Raw genomic sequence first — 22051 nt, forward strand, 5'->3', positions numbered from 1 at the left:
GTGTCCCTGCCCATAGCAGGGGGGCTTGGAGCTAGATAATCTTAAGGTCCTTTCCAGCTATTCTATGATTATTTCTTGCATAAAATTAACAAAATGAAAAATACTATTATTTCAGTTTAGGGGTTTCTGCCACCTTTTTTTCTGATTTCGTAGGTGACTTGTGTAAATGTAAAAAAAAAAATAAAGTTCTTCATTATAGAAACAAAATACAGTGTTGAGAATATCAAGCATATCTTTGTGAATAACAAAATGAAAACAGGAAACTGTACAGATCAAGCTGTGCATAACAGTGCTGACTTGTTACATTCTGGGTAGATTTTAATGTCATCTTAAAAGTTCTAGTTTTATTTTTATCTAGCAAGCACAGAAGGTAACAAATACTGTATGTATGAAACACATAATGGAAATTCATGGAACATATAGTCAAGTTTTCATGAAGAGTTAGCAATTTTCATTTCAGCCTGTGTGGACTTGGGGGTGATAACTTCTGATATTTCTTCCTCTCAGAATTTCCTAAACTGTATGTTTTTAAATGACTAGTCTTAAATTGTGACACTTTGTATTAGGAAAAACACTTTAAATAAAAATTCTAATTTATTAAGAAACGAAGAATCTCAGCCTGTTCTACCATAAGGTTAATTGGTAAAATTGCCAATTGTAAATAGAGCATATTGGTATTTTGTTACTGAATTTTTAATACGTTTTTCCCAGGCAAAAAATAAACTGAAACCATTTATTGAGTACTTTAACTGCATTAAAAATGGACTGTTTCATTGTGTGGTAGTTCAAATTTTTGCTCTGAAGAACAGTGTTCTGTTTTTTTTATTTCTGCATTCCCTGTGTCATACTTATTTCACCTTTCCCAGCGTGATTTTTCAGAAGTAATCTAAGTTCACTAGTCAAAATAGGACTCTATGAGACTTTTGTAAGTCAGCATAATTAATACATGTGGTTTTGTCTTCCATTTGTAGAAGAGGTGGAAAAGGAGACAGGAAAGGAAAGTAAGGAAGATAAAGAAGAGGAGGCCCACAAAGAAGAGGAGAAACACACTGAGAGAAGTACGCAATGTTAAAGCTATTATTCTTTGCTGCTGGCTCGTGTTAAAAGCACAGAATCATTGAGGTTTGAAAGATTATCTACTCCAGACCCTCCACTCAAAGCCAGGTCAAGTAGAGCAGTCCGGGCAGGTTTTGAGTATCTCCACAGATGGTAACTCCAAAGGAGTTCCCCTTCCAGTGTTTGACCGCTCTCACAGTAAAAATGTTTTCATACGTTCGAATGGAATTTCCTGTATTTCAGTTTGCATCCATTTCTCTCATCCTTTCACAGGTACTAAGAGTCTTGGTCTGTCTTTTTTCACTCTCCACCCATCAGGTAATTTACACACATTATAAAATCTTCCCTAACTGCCTTCTCCAGTTGAACAATGCCAGCTATCATTTCCTCATGTGCATGTCCATAAAACTTCTTGGTGGCCCTACGCTGAGCTCCAGTATGCTCACATCTTTCTGGTATTTAGAAGCCCGGAATTGCACACAGGACTCAATTTAGTCTCATAGCACTGTTTAGAGTGGAATAATTACCTCCCTTGACCTGCTGACGATACTTTTCCTTACTCAGCCAGGGATCTTACTGGCTTTCTTTGCCAGCAGTGCGCATTGCTGGCTCACATTCAACTTGGTATACATGGAGACACAAGGGCCTTTTCTGCAAAGCAGTTTTCCAGGCAGTCAGTTCCCAGCCTGTACTAGTACATGGGTTATTCCTACCCAGCTCTAGGACTTTGCAACTTAATGAGGTTCCTGTTTGTCTATTCTTCCAGCTTGTCAAGGTGACACTGAATGGCAGCATAACCATTTAGCATAGCAACCACTCCTTCCAGTTTTGTATCGTCTGCAAATTGTTGAGGATGCCTTCTGTCCAATTATCTAAGTCATTTATGAAGATGTTAGTGTTGTTACCAGTTTAATCTGCTGCTGTACATTACTAGCAATGAGCTCCAACTGGACTTTTTGCCACTAATCACAGCTGCAGTTGAGCCAGTCCATTTATCTAGGCCATACATTGTGAGTTTGTCTCTGAGGATGTTTTGGGTGTCAGAAGCATTGCTAAAGACAAGAGAAACAGCATCCACTGCTGTCAGCTCATCCACCAAGCCAGTTCTCTCATTATAAAAGGCTGTCAGGCTGTTGAAGCATGATTTCCCCTTGATAAACCCATTCTGACTATTCCCCATCACCATTACCTTAATGTGTTTAGAGACAGTTTCTAGAATTACTTGCTTCATCATGTTCCCAGGGATTGAGGTGAGGCTGACCTTCTCTAATTCTCTGGGTCCTTCTTGCCTTTCTTGAAGATTAGAAGAAAGTAAATGTCACTTCTGTCCTCAGGAACCTTCTGCTATTGCCATGACCTTCCAGAGGTTGAGAATGGCTTTGCAGTCACCTCAGGCAGGTCTCTTGGCACTGGTGAGTGCATCCCTCTGGCTTGGGTGGACTTGCGTACGTCCAGTTTGTTGCCTGCCTTTGCTCCAGCCAGTCCCACTGGTCTCAGGGAGCTGGCATTGCTGAAGACAAACATCACTGAAGTCTGAGGCAAAGAAGTCATTGAGCACCTGGGCTTTATCTGTGTCCTTTGTCACTTGCTCCCGTGTCTCATCCAGCAGGGGGAACATATTTTCCCTGATTTTTCTTTTGCTGCTGGTGTGCTGGTAGAAACCCTCTTGTTGCCCTTCACATCCCTTACCAGATTCAGCTTAAAGCGAGTTTGGCTTCCCTAATGCCATTCCTACCCACATAGTGCCTTTATCTTTTCTCACTGGTCACCTGTCCCTTGCAGATGGGGGCCTCCATCCCCTGCAGGCAGGGAGTCACTTGCTGCTAATACGCAGTGCTACTGCATGGCTCAGGCTTAGCCCGTTCAGTCTTTTCACTGGGCACAGCTCCCAGTCCCGTATCTGTTACGAGGGCACTTGAACCAAATCTGTCATTGTCCTTTGCATCCACAGGCAGAGCAGGAGCTGCTGTCTTCGTGTTTTCAGATAGGAGTCTCCATTTCCCATGTGGATAAGCTCAGACTCTGACTACTTTCTTTGGTACAGCTAGGGGTTGCAGTTCTTGAGGCTGCAAGGTCTTGGAGTATATCCAGTCAGTCTCATGATTTTTGATTCTGTGCCATCCCCTGACTGCCTCCCATAGCTCCTTTAGCTTGGCAATGCAGGTTTCTCGCTTCTTGCAACATCTGTAGCCAAGAAGCTCATCTTCCTCTGCCATAACTGCAGCCAGACTGGGAGGCCCTAGATAAGCTCTGCAGCCCAAGACTTGCAAAGCCTAATCTTCCCCCAAAATAGCTCAGTCTAGGTGGAGGCTCTGATTTTACTGTGAGAGTTGTTCCAGTGGCTGCTGGAGTACACACTGTGTGGCACATAACCACCATTACTGAATGCAGGGACCATCCTCTTTCTGTACACCCTGCTGTACAAAGTCCTGTGTTAGCTTCTCACTGGGAGCTGCACTTGAGGCTCAGCAGTAATACAGGTGTGCGTCTCAAACCTGCTGAAAGGGTGTTTGAGTCTCCATAAGGAATCAGCTGGGATGCAAGCACAAAGCACCCTTTGACCAAGAAGAGCTGACACAGCTCATTAGAACTTGCTGGGAATTCCTAGAAGTCACAGCCTCCTTTAGATAGCCTTTCCTCTAGTAGCGAACACCCTGAAGCTCTCTAAAGAGAATCTTAACTGCAGTAAGATCAGATAGAGCATCTGCTTCAGAACAAGTTACCTGAATATTAAACATGTTCCCTTAAGTATGTAAGTAGCTCTTTGATGTTACAAATTACTTGTGCCATTCAGAATTAAGACTTTTCTAGAGAGACTGACTGGGAGTAGGAAAGAGTTGTATGAAAGAGCCTAATAAACGTCTTCAGTAGTCTGGGCATAGTGTTCTAACTATTTAGTTTTTCTTTTCTATTTCTACAAGTTTTTCTAATGGATGAAAGAAAGGTGTAAATGTAGCTCTTTTTCTGTAATGCCATGGAATAGTGGAAAATGAAGGGAAAAATAAATATTAAAAACTCATACCTTAGACATTTATAGTGCTTGCAAATACTCAGCATTCTGCAAATATTTATGAATTGCCGCCCTGTGGTACTACAAAAATTACCTAAACTTTGGGGCCCTATGCTTTCATAAACTTTAAAAAATAACCTAGGTTGACATGCAGATTTTTTAAATCATTTTCAGCACATTAATGCTTTTCTAGTGCAGTTAAAAATATCAAAAATCAGATCAGACTGGAACTAGCAAAATTTAACCATCAAAAAATCTAGACTAAGAGAAAACAGTTACAAATATGACTCAGAGTATATGTAATACAAGCAAAGAAAAAAATTACGGCAGTGGAAAGTAACTATTTGTCATGCTCTTTCAGTTTCTAGCAAATCTTCATTGATGTACTACTCATTCTGCCTTTATCATCCTCAGGTTTGGGGTGGAGGGGTTGGGAGCTATGGTCTTTGATGTTTTGAGAGCAGTCAGGTACCCACAGTATGCTCTATAACTTCCCTTCCTTGTAATTTCCATAGGCTTAATACAGTGTCAGGAGGTGGAGGAGTTAACGAGGTCTCTTTTGTGCTTCATTGCTGTGATGGAAATTACTTTTATGATATAGCTCTGATATGAGCCTTTTCTTTTGTTAGATTTTTACTTTCCTTCTTACCCAAGAAGTAAGAAAAAGGATTGAATGTTATTTTCAGTCAGGGACTGGAGATGCAGGGTGAACTTTTATGGCAGGTGGGGACAAAGGTTTATTGCTGATGCAGGCAGGATCAAATGTAGGTTATTTTATCTGGAATCCTGAGGAGAGGATTCTTTTTGCAGAAGAGGATTTTGTTTTGTTTCTGGGAAGCCATGTTTCATTACAGAATGGTTGTGATAGGAGCAGGAAGAGCTGGAGGCAAGTTCTGAAGAAGGGAATAGTGGTATTAGAGCCATTTTACATTTGGGGCAGTAGTTTGGTGGTGAGTCACAAAGCGGAACTCACAGGGAGGCCAGTGTACAAAGACCAAAGGGACAGCGTAATGCTTTGATTTCATCAAACATCTTGGTTTTCTAGAGATGTTCTTACAGGTTTTGGATGAAAAAGCTTGAACTGGGGACAAATAAGCTTCCTAATAATCACAGCATTCTGCAGATAACCCATTTTTTGAAAGGTTCCTCACAAGTAGTTGCATCTCATTGTTCCAGGTGAAGTGTCAAGGAGAAAGCGTTCCAGATCTGAGGACATGGATAGCATTCATTCTAAACGTCGTCGATATATGACAGAAGATTATGAAGCAGAACTCCAAGTAAAAATTACAGCCAGACAGGATGTTGACCAAAAATTACAAAAGGTAGAATGGAGGTGTAGAGATGGCAAACGCATCTGCTTCCCACCCCCTCTCCCCTCCAACACTTTTTCTGAAGTTGAGAAATTTGGCATAATTCAAGTAACAAAGGTGTCTTCATACATATGGAGTCCTATATAGCCCTACTTGTAAGAGACTAAATATTATTTGGAAACTATGCTGCAAGAATTACATTTGAAATGTGTGAAATATTTAAACTCTTGAACTCCATCTTAGAGAGATTTCAGTGTGGTAAAGGTTTCTATGTGCTGCACTTTATTGTGTACCTAGCTTTAAAACCACTCTGTTTCCAAACAAGAGTGCAGTCGCCATTGTGTCTTGCTGATTTTTAGAGCTGTTAATTGCCTGTTTGCACCATTAATATGTAAAGAAGCCTATGGTCTTGAAGAAAAGATTTTGTGTCCTTCTTCCATTAGTTAGCTAATGCATGTTGTAACTTCATTAATGTAAGATGCAGAAAACCGAACCATGTTTGTTTTGTTTCCTAAGGAATTTTTTTGCACTGCAGTAGGTATGGGAGGGGGAAAACAAATAAATAAGTGCATTAGGTAAACTTTATGGAAATCAGTCTCTCTCTCCTTTTTTAGCTTCTGATAAAAACCCAACACAGCATTTCTGCTAGGGAAAATGCATTGCAGAAATGAAGTTTTGTTGCATGGCATTAGTTTCTGTTCTTTGAGTGCCAGTGTCCCTCTCAAAACAGAGGAGTAATAGGAAAAATCAGTCTTGTGTAAACACAGCAGTTTATGGAAAATATCTTCTCTTGTTAAGGTTCTTTTTATGTGTATAAGGTTTTATACACATCGTACTGCAGTTAAATTAATTTATTGAATTGATGGCAAAGAAGGACTAGTTGTATTTGCCAAAATATATGTAGAAACGTTTCTTAGCTGTGCAGGCGTATGCTTACTAGTGACTACAGATTTATTCGATTTGCAGGGCACAACTGTTGTCATTGTTCTGTTTGTAGCAGGGTACTTGTTAAGAATTGAAAGTATTTTTATAGATAGTCTCCCAAATTCTGGGATTGCATTGTTATTTTTCTTCTTTCTTTATATAATAATTTTGCAGGTTATCCAGAGACTATTAGATGAAAAATTTACTGCTTTACAGTGTGCTGTGTTTGACAAGACTCTGGCGGACCTGAAAACACGAATAGAGAAAGTAGAATGTAGCAAAAGGCATAAAACGGTGCTTACTGAACTACAGGTGAGTGTGTGTTGGACTGTATACTGTAGTCAGATTTAAAACTAAGGTCCTCAGCATTTTATAGTAAGTCTCCTGTAGTTGTCAATAGGGAAGTTATTTTGACCCCCCAGAGAGAAAAGGATGGGGGGAAGCAGCAAATACTGATGTTGCTTTTGAATTGTAAAATTCTGTTTTCCTACTCAGAAAGAAGAAAGCAACCAATTAATCATCAAAAAAAGAATCCAAAGCAAATATTCTTTCTGGCAAACTGTTACTAAACTGCTTTTCCACTCTTCTGTTACATTTAGACATTCTTCAAATAGGTGTTAAATACCTTATACCTCTATAAAACCAGAAATTTGCTTAAAATCAGAAAAGCTGCAGGTAGGAGAAGACAGTAGCACTGGATTTGTACAGCGTTGAAACAAAGAAACATCGCATGCTACTTGTCCATGTTATTTCCCCAGAAACTAAATAATTACATTCTAGCAAGGAGGCAAATAGCTAGTGTTGAATGCAGTATGGTTTCTAACATTCTTTATAGAAATTATGTAGATAGTGGTGGCATGAGGAACATCACAAATGTAAAAGAATTTTGAAGTGACAGTTAAAAGCTTATGTCATAACAAATTAAAGCAATAAGGCCATTTTACCTTGAAGATAAAAAAAAAGTATAGAGTTTGCCAGACCAGTTTGTACTACATAACTCTTCCCACTCACCACCCCAGACGTTTTTTAACTTGAGATGCTTTCAGTGTAGTTGTGTATCAGTGTCTTTAGCCATTAACTGCAGTGCCAAATTAATAACATTGTATAAGGCTGCGGATGTGTTGCTGTTACTGTACTTGCAGTCTAAGCTCACGTGGTTTTATTACACAAGGTGTTCCAAAACACCTCTATGTTGTAGAAGAACAGAAATTGAAATAAAATGTAACTAAAGGCACGCTATAATTGTAGCTTGTGATGTTCCTTTGTAAAAATGTGAAAGAGGTGAGGTTTCTGAATGGACCAGCTCTTTTTAGGTAAGAAGTTCTGAAATTGTAGTATGTTAAAGTTGCTCTTTTTAAAGAAAAAACAACTTCAGTTCTTCTAGTGTTAACCTAGTGTTTTCAGGAGTTTGTAAAAAGAATTTAACTCTTCTGTGCAAACTAAAAAAAACCCCATAAACAAGTACATGCTCAGAGCAAGGGCACAACTACTGCTTCCAGAATAAGTCGGCCATCAGGGCTGCAGTGTAGACAGCATTAATTATAGAAAGCATGGTCACAAAATGGTATATTAAGGGAAGCACAAGAAGTAAATGCAAGATGTAAGAATGGTGCATATGAATGTAATGAACCTGAGACCTGAGCATCAAATAGAGTAGAACAAACCTGAGAGTAGGGTATGTGATACAGCATATGTCAGTGAGAGGGAGGAATAGGATAAGTGGGGGAAGAATAAATAATATGAAAGATTAAAGGGGTTACATTTTTCAATACAGTTGGAACGTAAGATGTTGAAATAGATGCTTTCAGTTGCTTTCATTCATGCAGAATATCACATGAACCTTTGCAGGATGGGTTCTGTTTGTGCAGTTGTGAATAGGACAGTAACTTGTCTTTATCTTGACTGGTACACGTGTGTCTTTTTGCTGCTCTTAAGTTATATAGTTGTACCGTGTTTCAGTGGAGGAATAATTTCCCCTGGTATGAATACAGCCTTCGACTTCATGTTTTAATTATATATCTTCTAGTTCGTATAACTTCTTTGATGGTTCTTGGGGAGGATACTTACGGTTTTGTTTGCTTGTTTTCTTCTTTTTCCCATTTAGGCTAAAATTGCTAGATTGACAAAGCGGTTTGGAGCAGCCAGGGAGGACTTGAAGAAAAGACAGGAAGTAAGAACTAGATTTGTTTGTTTATTTTTGACTTAGCTTTAACCTTGTGTTGAAAAATAAGGAAACTTTATATGCAGAAAGATGTGACCTCACAAAGTAGGTTTGTTTTGTTTGGTTAAAAGCAGTGATATAAAAGAGTATCCTTTTAGTAGCTGTTATGTAATTCTGATTTGTACAGAAGGTTCTTTAGGCATTAATAGTGTGAAAGCACCTTAAACTGTATGTAATTAACTCTAATTTACTTCAGTAAATAAGTAAATAAGCATGAATCCCAGTACCCTGATTTTGGGGATAGAAGGGTACAGTTTGTCACCCCATACAATCAATAGCATTTGTCTGTGTCTGGAATAAATATTTTAGGTTAATTACTGTGAAGAAGTGGAAGCTTAGAAGTCCATTAATTTTCTCAGAAGTTCTTATTCTCATCATATAAATACCTGAAGGAAGAGACTTGCAAAAAAGGGAGGACGTAGGAGAGGACCAAGGAGGTTTAGGGAGATTTAAAACATGTCAGCTTCTCCTGCAGTGTTGTTTCTAGAAAATTTCTATCTCACACAAATATGAATGAAGTATAATGAAATGTAATGAAAGCATAAGTTTACAAGCTGATTTACGGTTATTTTGTTCTGGCTTTCCCTTCCTTCCCCCACCACCTTCCTCCTCCTTCCCTCCTCCCCCCCTCCCCCCGCTTTGTTGTTTGTTTTTTTGTTTTGTTTTGTTTTTTTTTGGTAGACTTCACCAAATACACCTGTGTCTTCAGCAAAAACAGCAAGTGACACTGCAAACACAACCAATGTGATATATCGGTAAGCAAAACACATCATTGTGCCCATGTAAGAATTACAGCAGAACACTTGAAATACCTAATGTAATGAATAATCCTTGTATTTTCAGTTTGGTTTTTTGCTGTTTTTTTCTTGCGGTATTTTTTAGTTAGTGTTCTTCCATTTCCTTCATTATTCCTCAGTTGTAAAATTCGGTTTTCTTTCACAGAAGTCATAAATGGACATTTTTGAATCCATTCTTAGGTGAACAGAGATGAGTGTTGTTTCAGCAGCTAAAATATAATGGGTAAAATGGAAGTTTAATTTCAAGGATGGATCATGAGGATGGTAAGGGGGCTGGTCACCTACCATATGAAAGCAGGCTGAGAAAGTTGGTGCTGTTCAGCCTGGAGAAGAGATGGCTGTATGGAGACCTCATAACAGCCTTCCAGTAAGGGGGCCTACGAAGATGCTGGAGAGGGACTCTTGATCAGGAACTGTAGCGATAGGACAAGGGGTGATGGGTTCAAACTAAAACGGGGAAGTTCAGGTTAGATATAAGGAACAAGTTATTTACTGTGAGAGTGCTGAGGCTCTGGAACAGATTGCCTAAGGAAGTTGTGAATGCTCCATCCCTGGCTGTGTTCAAGGCCAGGTTGGACAGAGCCTTGGGTAACATGGTCTAGTATGAGGCGTTCCTGCCCATGGCAGGAGGGTTGGAACTAGATGATCTTAAAGTCCTTTTTAACTCAAAACCATTCTGTGATTCTATGAAGGGAAAATTCTCATAATGAAAGGCAAATGTAGTGCAAGCACTTGAAAACTTACAAATAATTCTGCATTTATTTTTTTTTTTTTTAGTAGGGGAATATTCAAAGCTAATTTGCATGGAAGCATAAAATAAATGGGTTTAGAAAATCTTAATGGAAAGAATAGCAGTAAAATAAGGGGTTTACACTGTACTGTTCATAATTATACCCACTGTGGCTTACTGAGAAATGCTAACTGAAACTTTGTTCCTTAGAAATGCCAACACAGTGAGGCAGATGCTGGAGACAAAGAGGAATATAGGAGAGAGCACACCAGCAACTTTTCAAGCCCCTGTGAATGCAGGTTAGAACCTATCTATGGACTACAAACACACTTCTCTTCTTAAAAGTTTTCTAGCTTTCCATTAAATAACTGACTGAACACAGCAAAATTGGTATTTATGACTTCTTATTTTCTAATATCAAAAATCATTATTTTAAGTTCCTTATCACATTCCCAGTTTACATTCATGTAGTCTGCTTACCAAGTAATGGGAAAAATGTATTGATTTGGTCAACCAGAGCATGTGGGTAAATTACATGCTTCAGCAAACGGCAGTCTGGGTATGGCAGCAAAACTTCCAGTCTCTCAGCTGCTGAGAAGTGAAACGTGTGGCTCACGGGCCAGTATTTTGTACTTGATCATAAGATGCTGATCTTACCCTCTGCCTAATTGCTACTAGAAATTGAATGGGGAACTAAAGGAAGTCATAAGCCCCATTTCTTAAGGGAGTAAAGTTAATTTTAGTTTCTAATTAAAATTTTATGGGGAATGTAGAATCAAATCCACTATGAATTATATTCATGTTAATCCTTGGTTTGAAGAATAGTTTAGCTAATATTGAATACTGAATCTTTTCCACTGAATCTTTTCATAGTAGGCATATACTGACTTTCTGTATTGCATTGTTCTTATATTGTATTGTTCTTGTGATTTAATCCTGAAATCTTGTTTCTCAAAAGTGTCTTCTCTCACACATTCTTGGTTTCAGTAGAATTTTCTGGGTACAAGGTCCTTCCTATACAAAGTTAGTTGGTCATAACTAACACGAGTGTTTAAAACACTATATTTCATGTATTTTCTACAATTCATTTTTTGAGCTTTCTTTGAGCATGTTTGTGTCATAGTTCTTTGTAGATCCTTTTTTTTTTTTTGCTATTATATATAGTTTATCAAACAGGAGCACAATATTAATTGTGTCTTTAACTAGACCATTGAGTATCAGAGCGTACATCAGAAAAAAAAGTATAGCATTTTTGGGCAAAAAAGAAGTTAATAATATACCACGTTTTTTATAGAATCATTTGGGCTGGAAGTGACCATTAATTAAAGATCGTCTAGTCCAGCCCTTCTGCCACGGCCCAGGACATCTTTTTTGTAGACCAGGTTGCTCAAAGTCGTGCCCAGCCTTACTTTAACACTTGCAATGATAGGGCATTCACAACTTCTCTGGAAAACCTCTTCAGGTGACTCACCACACTAATCATAAGTCATTTCCATTTGCTGTGTTGGAGCGAAACTTCCCACTTGATTCAGTGACTTACATTTTGTTGGTTTTGGGATTTTTTTTTTTGTTTTCTTTGTGTAGTGCCAGCTTCCAGTCTTGCTGCTCCTCCAGCACTTGTCAGTGGACATCCTAAGCCTCCAGTGACCTCTACCAGCAATTTGACAACAACAGTTCTTCCCACAGCTAACACAGCTGCTGTTGTAGGCACCAACCAAGTGCCCAGTGGCAGCACTCAGTCAGTGTCTGTCTCGTTGCAGTCTTTGCCTGTAATCTTGCATGTACCTGTGGCGGTATCATCCCAGCCTCAGCTCCTGCAAGGCCACACAGGAACTTTGGTCACTAACCAGCAGTCAGGCAATGTTGAGTTTATATCCGTACAAAGCTCTTCTACAGTTGGTAGCCTTACCAAAACTACAGTGTCTTTGGCATCAACTAACCCAACTAAACCAAATAACAGCCCATCTATGCCCAGTCCTAGTATTCAAAGGAACTCTCCAGCCAGTGCTGGGTCAATAGGCACAACATTGGCAGTACAGGCTGTTTCTACTGCACATCCTGTTGCCCAGGCCCCAAGGACTTTGCCCACAGTGGGTACTTCAGGACTTCATAATGCTACCAGCAGTCGAGCTCCCCTACAGATGAAGATTCCCCTTTCTGCATTTAGTAGTACAGCTCCTGCTGAACCACCTGCCGTTACAGCGCCCAGAGTTGGTAAGTTATGTTTGAATGTTGACACTGGGAAGACAAAAAGGGAAACACCAAACTGCACTCCGGTGGAAATTTATTAGTGTATTTTACTGAGATGCTGCTTCTGGGTTGCCTTTCTGTTGAAACTGTCATGATCAAAATCATATCTGTCATAAAAGTGTTTCCAGCCATTTTTTAAAACCGTGTCTCCTTAGGAGGAGTCAGCAGTGTAGCTCTGTAAGCTTTGTTTTATTTAAGAGCTTTGTTTATATAATTTCTAGCATGAAGTCGGACACTCCTACCATAAAACAACTCAATACTTGTTTTTAATACAGTCTCTCGAAATAATCTAAACAAAGACATACAGAAATGGAAGTATAATTTTCACAACACTTAAAAGTAAACAAAATCTGAGGGGAGAAAAACTCAACTGAATACTAACCTAGTCCCAAAGTATTACATTTATTGAATTTAAAGTAAAGTCTCTGAACACAGTGTTCAAATTGTGTTAATATATACTGTTCAAATAACAGTATAGAGATTAACTATTTTAAAATACTCTTCATCTTCAGCCATGCCGTGATGATTCTCTGGTCTTCTGATTTTGCATGCTATGAATTTTTTTTTTCTAAGGGGTCCTCAAGATTTGAGTTGGAATTATAGCAAGTTTCTCATTTTCAGGATAGAATGTTAAAATTAACTCAAGCAGAGCTTGACATCAGAACTAGTTTTAGTTGATTTTACCATCTCTAAATTACCTGTATTAAAACATGCCTTCCATAGAGTTGGATAGTTACAGGCCTTGTATTGATTTTTAGCTCTAAAGCTAATACAGTGATACAACACAATGTAAAAAGGATTGTGACATGTGAGGCACAGTGACCAAAGGGCCTGTGTGTCTAAAAAACATGTCTCATTTTATGCAGTTCAAATAGCCTTAGTGTATACCCTGGTAGTTTTCTCACCAGAATTGAAACACTGCTTTGGGTTAGCACTGTTGCTGATAAACTCTGGTTAAAATTAAAAGGAATGAGAACGGAGAATTTGGATTTAAATGTTTACATAAAATATTTAAGCAACTTCTGTTTAAGTTGTTAGTTTAGATGTACGTTCGACTGAGCTAATAAAGGTACTTGGTCTCCCTGCACAAATTGTCTCAGTTATGTATTTTGCTGTCTAACCATCTGTTGTTCAGTCAGTTTTCTGTACAAAAAATGTTGAATAATTGTAGAACTTTTCATTTTAGTATCTTGTCAGTTTACATACAGAGAGAGGAGAGCTTGTAGTTATGCTTTGTCCTCAGTAGGCAAGGGAATTGTTCACAAAATGTTTTGGATGCATTGTCAGACTTCCAAGGAAGGGAACATACACTGCTTTTAGGTTGGAAAGTGCCATTTTGCTTTTCTGTATCTTCTGTTCCTTTTGAAAAATGGCAGTAATCAAGCTTGAATACTTAAAATTGAAAATTAGAGCTGTAAAATAAGCCATGTACTAGGTGTTTTGTATCAAACGGTTTTGAATATTGCCTCCAAATTTGTGTAGTGGATAGCAGTATTTAGTACTGATTAGATACTGCAAATGAACAATTTCTTGACCCCTCAGAAAACCAGACAAGCAGGCCACCAACAGATACTTCGGCAAACAAGCGAACTGCTGAGGGAACACCACAGGTAGGTTATTGATTGTTTCTATATAAAATTCTAAAGTTACAATCCACAGGAGAAAAGTTCTTTACCTTTATTGTTCATAAGGAAACAATTTTAGTTTCTTTTTTTGTGACATCATTTCTAGTTTCTGTCCATTTCTAATTTTCTTCTTCTGATCCAGAGTATTACTTGGAGCATCTGCTTCTGATAATCTCAGAAGTTTTTTTCATGGAGTTCGGTAAATAGATGAGTTAGTAATTCAGGAGCACACTAAAAACTGTCTGATGAAACCAAGCCAACGTAAAAAAGAAAACCCTGCCCAGTTTTTGTCTTGAGTAACTTGAGCTTAAAGCTACAAATATTTTCTAAATTACTTCAGCTCTCATTTCCGTCCTAATCCAGAACCTAATAAGAATTGGAGTTCTAATATTTCATTCCTGTATGTAAAAAAAAAAAAATGCAAGGAAGCTTTCTTCAAGAATAACTATTTCATGGTAAAGGAGAACTTGCAGTATTTCTGGATTCCTCATGTAAAATTTGTTGAACTTGCTTTGAAATTTAAAGGTTAAAGTTAAGATATTTAAAATTATTCATCATTAATTTTCTTTGCATGTACAGATACTTTACAAAGTACCTCATACCTACATTGTTGTTAACCTGAAGTCATTTTGTTAAGGGGAATAAAATTAATTTATTCTAGCTAAAATTTCCACATTTAGTACTGTTTCAAGGTACAGGTAAATCTGAATTGTATTTCAAAGCAAGAAGAAAATATACTAGACAAGACTGGTTTTCACCTGTTGCAGAAATAGTCTGGCAAAGATACTGTGCCTCACTCTGCCTTTTTATTAAGGCATTTCATAACGAATGGTTGTTTGGAACTTCATTTTTTCAAAGATACCTGTGGATTATAGCTATTAAAACATTTGTCAGTACTTGAGATGTAGGAAATTCAATACCAGAAGGGACGACAGATGTATGGTTTTAAGATTAAGATTTAATTTTCAGTATATTTTGGAAATTTTCTTCTTTGGTAGAGCCTGAAACTTAGAAAAGATTTTGGAAAAACAGATTGTGTGTGAGAATGGTATTTAGCAATGGAAGGTGAGCAAGGAGGAGGGAAAAAAGACACGTGATGCTGTCCGGGTTTCAGTATTCTGTTATAGCATATGTTTCTAGGCTTGCTTTCAGTCAAATCAGTTAAAGCATGTGTAATGCCATGGTTAATAAAGAAGGGCCTGATGCATTTTAATAGGCTATTGAAGTATGGAATTGATATGCCGTATCATTTGAAAAATTCAGTTAATGCCACCTGCTTTTTGTTACGTAAAATGCAAAGTATTATGTATTACTCCGCACTTCACAGCTCTCAGATCAAAAAGTAGTTCGCTGTATGCCGTATACTTGTGGCATATTTGATGGTACAACTTTGATCAATTGTTTCGAAAAGCAGTTGAAACAGGAGGAGACTTCATCAGAAAATAAAGAAGCACAGACGAATTTTAACTTCCCCGAGGATGTCCTCTTTGGCTTGGAGGAAGAGGAAGAGGATGCTAAGAGCATAAAAAACACCCACAAGCAGACTGGCTGGGCAGCTAACCTATTAAAACAATGGCTGGCCAAAAATGGCAAGGATCCTAGCTTTGAATTGGTCCCAGTAAATGAACTCAATGATATCTTAAGAGAGTTTTATTACACAATAAGAAATCATGATGGAAATACCTACAGTGTGGCAAGCTACAAGTCAATGCGTGCCGGTTTAAACCGGCATCTCAAAATGCCACCTTACAATCGTCAGATTTGCTTAATGAAGGACAAAGAGTTTGCTAGTGCAAACATGGTATTTGTGAGTGTGCTGAAGATGCTGCGCATGCAGGGAAAGGATGAGACTCACCACCATCCTCCTATAGCTGCAGAGGACTTGCGTAAGATTAAAGAATCTGGTGTGCTGGGATTGCACAGTCCACTGGCACTCGTCAACAAGGTGTGGTTTGATTTGCAGTTGCATTTTGCCAAACGAGGGAGGGAAATTTTAAGAGATCTGGCTCCAGATGCTTTTGTTGTTGAGAAGGACAAGAATGGGCGTCGATATGCTATGTTCAGGTATCCCAGCAAAGGAAAAAATGGAGAAGATCCTCATAAAATGGGTAAAATGTATGATATGCCAGGGGACCCAAACTGTCCTGTTTTTTCATTGGAGCTTTATTTGTCTAAGTTGCCTCCAGAGCCCCCTGCCTTTTACCTGCATCCTTTAAAGTTAACATCAGAGCAAATGCAAGAACAGCCTGTCTGGTACAAAAGAGAACCAATGGGTGTGAATTACTTAGGTACCATGATGCCCAGGATAAGTGTGGCAGCCAGGCTTTCTCAGCGATACACCAATCATTCTCTCCGAACTACCACCATCCAGCTACTGTGTGAAGCAGGACTGGGGCCTAGAGAAATAATGGCAGTGACAGGCCATCGCTCTGAATCTGCTATTAGACACTACTGGGGAGCTGCGGAAGTTCGCTACAGGGCTTGGTCAGATGTGATGGAGAATAATGCCCCCAGTTACCTTTATGGTAAGATCCCAAATGAAGTGATAAAAGAGCCACTATCTGGTGCATCCACCTCTTCTATAAACCATGTTGTTCTAGAACAAAGCAAAATTCTATTTCCTAAGAAATCTGTGGTGCCACCTGGTGCTACCTCTGTGACTTTAGTCCCAGAGGGCCACCCTGCTCTGAATTCCAAAAGCCCCATACTGTTGAACCACAGTTCTTCCAAAGTGTTTCTCTCCAAGAACACGGCCAGTGTGAACCTAACTGCTAGTCCCCTTCAAGGCTGTTGTAACAAACCTGTCTTTATAAAGGGTGTGATAAAACAAGAACCAATGACTTGATACTCCTGTAATGGAACTGATTTCAAGTGAATTGCTGAAATTGAAGAATTATTGGATATGGTTTTTCACTTGATCTACTAAGGAAATTTCTTACAGTCTAGTTCAGCAAGAAGTATCCTGTTCGCACTCCTGAAGTGAGCTATGGAACAGAAACTTAAACAGAGCAGGGCTTGGAGTTTGTATGACTTTGTGGCAGCTGGGACTCGTAAGTGGCTAGGCAGAGTTATTTAAAAAGAAAAAAAAATGAGATACTTATTTCCACTTAGCTGAAGAGTAGTGCTTTCTTCACTAAGTGCATGGCTTTTATATTTTGTGAAGAGTGTATTTATTACACACTTTTGTGTCTGCTGGCACTAATGTAGCATCTTACAAATCAAATACTTGATTACTGAAGAATACAGAGAAAGTAGAAGCCGAATGAAATGGAGATACACTACAAATACATACATATGCATGAAACCACCTCAAATTGCTTGGCCACTGTCAATCTCTCTGTTCAAATTGTTATTGGACCTACCAGAGGATTGTGCTGCTTTTTTTTTTTTTTTTTTTTTAATTCTTCTGAATTGTTTTTTTTTCTGTGAGCTACGTATTTGTATTGAAGGTCTTTCTTTTCTTCTCATACTTAATATTTCTGGCTAAGATTGTGGTCATTCTGTCCTCCAAAGACAGTACTTGATACAAATTGTATCAAAATTGGGATCACTTCAGTTGTGCATGAACTGGGGAAAATGCTCACAAAAGAGCTGAGGACAGGCTTGTTCCTTAAATGGCAAGTAATGAGAGTTGAAGTGTTGTCTCTGTATGTGCTTATCTTGTGAGAGGTTTTTTGTATTTCCTCTCACCCCTTGCATTACATTTCATATTGTCTTTGCAGTATAGTCAGTATAGTTTTTGTCAGTATAGTATATAATTAACAAAAAGCACATCCTATTCTTCTCCACCAAACCCTACCCAAATATTGTTGTTTTAACTTCTTTAGATTAGATCACTATAATAAAGTGATACCATTAATAAATTTTCCATAGGTGATTTTTACAGGTTAGAAATTCTCAGGATAGTGGACATGAATTTTGTCAGAGAATTGGAATTGTACTTTAAAAGGCTCTTTCATGAAAGATGAAAATTAAAAACTAGGAGGGCTGGTCATTGTTCATTCTTAGTGAATCACACTTGAGAATCTAATTCATGGTTTGTCTCTACTATTCTGTGCCCCTGCCTTTGCAGGGAGATTGGACTAGATGACCTTTGAAGGTCCCTTCCAACCCAAACTATACCATGATTCTGTGCTATTATTTTGTTAGAGATTCTGATGAATCAAGAGATCTTTGAAATGGAAAACCGGTTATCAAATCACAAATTATATTAGGTCCACTTTGGAAGAAGACACAGTGTAGCATTTAAAACTGTTTTCCATTAACTAAATGGAATAAGAATGGTTTTATTCTTTTGAAATTCTGTATATGTGTGTGTACACAAACACACCCACACTCATATCTTGTGACAGTAAAGACTTTACTGGAAGTGTCTTCATTGCTCAGAGGTGGACATAGGAGAGAAAAATCCCAGCTGAAATATAAAAATGATAAGTTCTTAATTCTTTGGAGAACTTCTTTACTGGGAAAGAGTTTCAAATATTGAACAAGATTTATTGCTTTGTTATAGCCTGAACAGAGGACTTGATGCCCGACCTTTGGAGTTTTTGTCTTGGCTGATGATGTTTACCTTTGTGGCCTTGAGTAGGTTATTCATACGTATTGCATCAATTTTCTGAATTGTAAGACCAGCACAGAGTGTTCCATTTTTCTGATGGATCGTGTTAAAGGTTAAAAGGTTTTGAAAGTGCCATATATTCATCTCACATACTGTGTTCACAACCACTTTATTTGGTGGTCTTACAGTGATTGAGCTGGTTGATGAGATATAATTGTTAATATAAAAAATAATTCTGCACAGTCCTACACGTCCTTAGTTGCAGCATTAACTTACGACATCAGTGATGAGAGGAAAGAAATCGTGGATCCAGGATTATCATTTTCTTAAGTCTGGAGTAAATCAGATTAAAATAATAAAGTAATCATTTATAATGGCTAGGAAGAAGAAAAAGAAGAAACAGTTCTCAAACTACAAGAGAACTGTGCAAACTTACTCTATTCTTATTTTTATTAGAGCAACACAGATTTTCAAATCTTAGGGATTCATAGCATTTGTAATTCAGCCAGACTGGCAAATTTATTGTTTGAAGAGATCTAGTCTAAATTTTCACCATGATGGGTATGTCTTATTTAAAAACAAAAATTTTAAAAAATCCTGTTTTTGACTGGGGTAGTTGCTTGTTCCAGCCTACTGTGGTGAAAATTTATCCAGAAAAACAAGAGAAGTATGTTGTAAGGAGATGATTCTTTTTTTGTTCCCTCTTGCTGCATACTGTGGTCATACTGACCACATGCCCTGCTCTGGTCCTAACTGCATCTAGGTAACTTACTGTAACAGCATATTGTTTCATATTTTCACACAAATCTAGTTGGTAATTTAAATTGAAAAAGGGACTCTTTTGGCCAATCTGGACATGTCTCTGATTCTGTTCAATTATCATTTGGCTTCTAATGTTAACTTCACTCTGTAGCTCATAATTGGGTATTTCTGGTTTCTTACTGTTAAATTGTAATTCTGTTGGCACCAACTATACAATGTCCTCTCAGTACCTTCAGTTTGAACCTGATACTTCAAAGCTACTAGATGCAGTATTACTAGCTTTTTATTTTTGTATGGGAGAGCATTCCTAGTCTGGGCTGAAAGTGTTGCTTCACAAGAGCTGGGGTCAGTATTAACTAAATTTTCTGTTAATATTTGAATTAATTCTAACCTTCCCCAACTGAAATTTTTTTCTCCTGTTCCCCTTCCTACCCAAAGTGTTAAATGAATCTTTCCTACGTGTTTTTGCTTTCTAGAAAAACTGAAGTAGGCAAACAGGGTGATGTTTTCCTGCTTTTGCAACTTTGGCTGTGTGTACGGTAATATGGGAGCACAGTGTCTTCTTCCCCCCCCCCCCCTTTTTTTTTTAAAATTGTGAGATAACATTTCAGTTTAATCCTGTTCATTGCAGTACAGTTTATGCTGTGTGGACATCATGGATTTGAATTGCACTCCTCAGTACAGTATCAGCAGTGAACCTCAAACAGCAAGATTTCTGTTTTTTAAAAACAGATTAAGAACAGTTTGTCTAAACTTAAATTTAGACTTTGGCTGTAAACTTAATACAAAATTGTTAATAATAATTTGAAATTAACTTTAAAAATCCGAGTATAACATATACAGTTTGAAAGAAATTTATCAGCTGTCACTCTCGAATTTTATAATTAGATCTTTTCATAAAAATAGGAGTATTTCAACTGGGGAAAAAAAAAAAAAACAGCACTTAGCCTTAACTAAGGCAACTAAACTAATTTTTTAAATAATCGCTGCCATGTCATTGATTAAGTTCCATTTACATTGATGGAGATGACTGTGAAAACAGTAGAGAATGACTGGAAGTTTATATAATATAACCATATATTTAGGTTTGCATCTCCTTTTCATAATGAAGCTTTGGTCCTGGTTCTGTGAATCTAGAACTTGTGTTTTCTGTGCTTTTTCCTGTTAAATTTGAAATCTCTGCTGTTACTTCAAGGAGTACCCTAATTACTTTCTATTTTTATGAAGTTGGCACAGTACCTTACATTACATCTTACAGTATGTTAATTTTTGTATTGTTTTACTGCTATTTAAGTAATTAATCCCCACTGTAAGGTACTGTGATCGGCAGCATGGGAGATCTAGAAGGTAAATGTTATTCACTCTATGCACCTTCTCTGTGTCCCCAGAAGAGCTCTGTTGTGCACAGTGTCAAGTACCTGGTGGTATTGGAAGGATGCTTTGAAATTGAACGTGTTCTTGGCTTTGTTGTGGTTTTAGTCTGGTGCATCTCTTTGGTTATCCTGAACTATATAGCTTCTCAATAGTTGCATACTGTTTAGGTCAGAAAGTTTTCAGTAAGCAGCTTGGGCATATGATTTTGCTGTATGACTGCTTCTCTTTTTTCAGCCTTCCTCTCTTTCTTGTTTCAAAAGGAATGCCCACAGGGATATGGGAGGGGGCATCTTACTGTGTTTGTCTCTCAACTGAAGCTTTTTCTTGTGTACACAGAAACTAAAGGGTTGTTACTCAGTCCTGGTAATTTTACCAATGGCCATTCCAGTGCCTCAGATCCTAGAATTGCATTTCTGAAAACATGACAAGCACTTTTAATGTTTTGGCGTGAATGTTATTGTTACAGAGGCAAAGGCATTTTTAATTATATACCAGATCTTCAGAGTGGTTTCAAAGTATTTTATTATGAATCCCAGTTATAGATACAGGATTTATATATATTATATATAATATATAAATATAGGTATGGTGTACTGAGAGAATTTATAAAAGGAGCTTTTATTATGTTGTGACATAAAATAACAGTGAACAAATTTGAATGTGGTTGGATGTGTTAAAAATGGCTGGCATAAAGTCAGTCTGTTCAAGATTGATTATGTTATATTTATTAAAATACCAGGTCAGGTGAATAATCATTTCTTCCCTGCTCCAGGTGCACCTTATCCTCTTACGGAGCAAATCTTTCAGTGTAAATTTCATCTTTTCAGTTTATATTAGTTTAACAAAACACATCAGTGTCCTATCCATTTCCCATTGTTTCTGAGATACCTTGATTTGTTTGATTGAACTACAGTCTAATTTAAGCTTTTCCACTGACTATTGGAAACTCATCTGGTAAATGTTAATAAAGTACATTTATAACTCCTATCCCTTTACTTTGCAATGTGTAACAAACTTTGTGAATGTCAGTTGGGAAAAAATATGAACAAAGTGGGTATGTCAGCTTACAATTTATAAGCAGCTATTTATTCTATATTGTTGAAGCATTACTGATTAATATGTTTCTTGCATTTCATGGTTTTTGTCACTGAAAATAAACATACATAATTATATATGTAAAATGGGCTACTTGATTTGTGTCTCTGGAGTTATGTTTGCGCTGTTTAAAATGCAAATATGTTTCATCTGTGAGGTGGAACCTTTACCTGAGACTAATCAGAACTCTAAATTATAAAGATGTTAGCAGGAGGACAGTTTAAAAAACTAATTTAAAAAATCATCTGAAAAATTCTGGACAGGACTTGACATAGCTGAATTGAGTGGCTGTTGTAAGGAGCAAAATTCAAGTAAATCCATTCTTATATGACTTTTAAA

The 22051-nt window shown here is 37.6% G+C and overlaps 1 protein-coding gene across 10 annotated transcripts in view; it reads left to right on the forward strand.

Annotated features, from left to right (window-relative positions):
• Nucleotides 1-22051, forward strand: part of ATF7IP (activating transcription factor 7 interacting protein) — a 104840-nt gene that overhangs the window by 63926 nt on the left and 18863 nt on the right. For 3 of the 10 annotated variants that reach the window (XR_009965890.1, XR_009965892.1, XR_009965891.1), the window contains exons 3-12: nt 972-1058; nt 5243-5388; nt 6475-6612; nt 8405-8470; nt 9203-9276; nt 10259-10347; nt 11633-12262; nt 13841-13908; nt 15251-18466; nt 18551-21798. Coding sequence is in view for 3 of the 10 variants with exons in the window: in XM_062624166.1 (XP_062480150.1) it covers nt 972-1058; nt 5243-5388; nt 6475-6612; nt 8405-8470; nt 9203-9276; nt 10259-10347; nt 11633-12262; nt 13841-13908; nt 15251-16768 (2816 nt within the window). In the remaining 7 variants the exon portion in view is untranslated. Of the gene's footprint in view, nt 1-971; nt 1059-5242; nt 5389-6474; nt 6613-8404; nt 8471-9202; nt 9277-10258; nt 10348-11632; nt 12263-13840; nt 13909-15250; nt 21799-22051 lie in introns of those variants that run through there. The other 7 variants (XM_062624167.1, XM_062624168.1, XR_009965894.1 and 4 more) reach the window with 6 other exon arrangements.

The sequence above is a fragment of the Pezoporus occidentalis genome, unplaced genomic scaffold (genome assembly GCF_034315485.1).
Source record: "Pezoporus occidentalis ecotype Australia unplaced genomic scaffold, CSIRO_AGI_Poc_V1 ctg263, whole genome shotgun sequence".
Classification (NCBI taxonomy): Eukaryota; Metazoa; Chordata; class Aves; order Psittaciformes; family Psittacidae; genus Pezoporus; species Pezoporus occidentalis.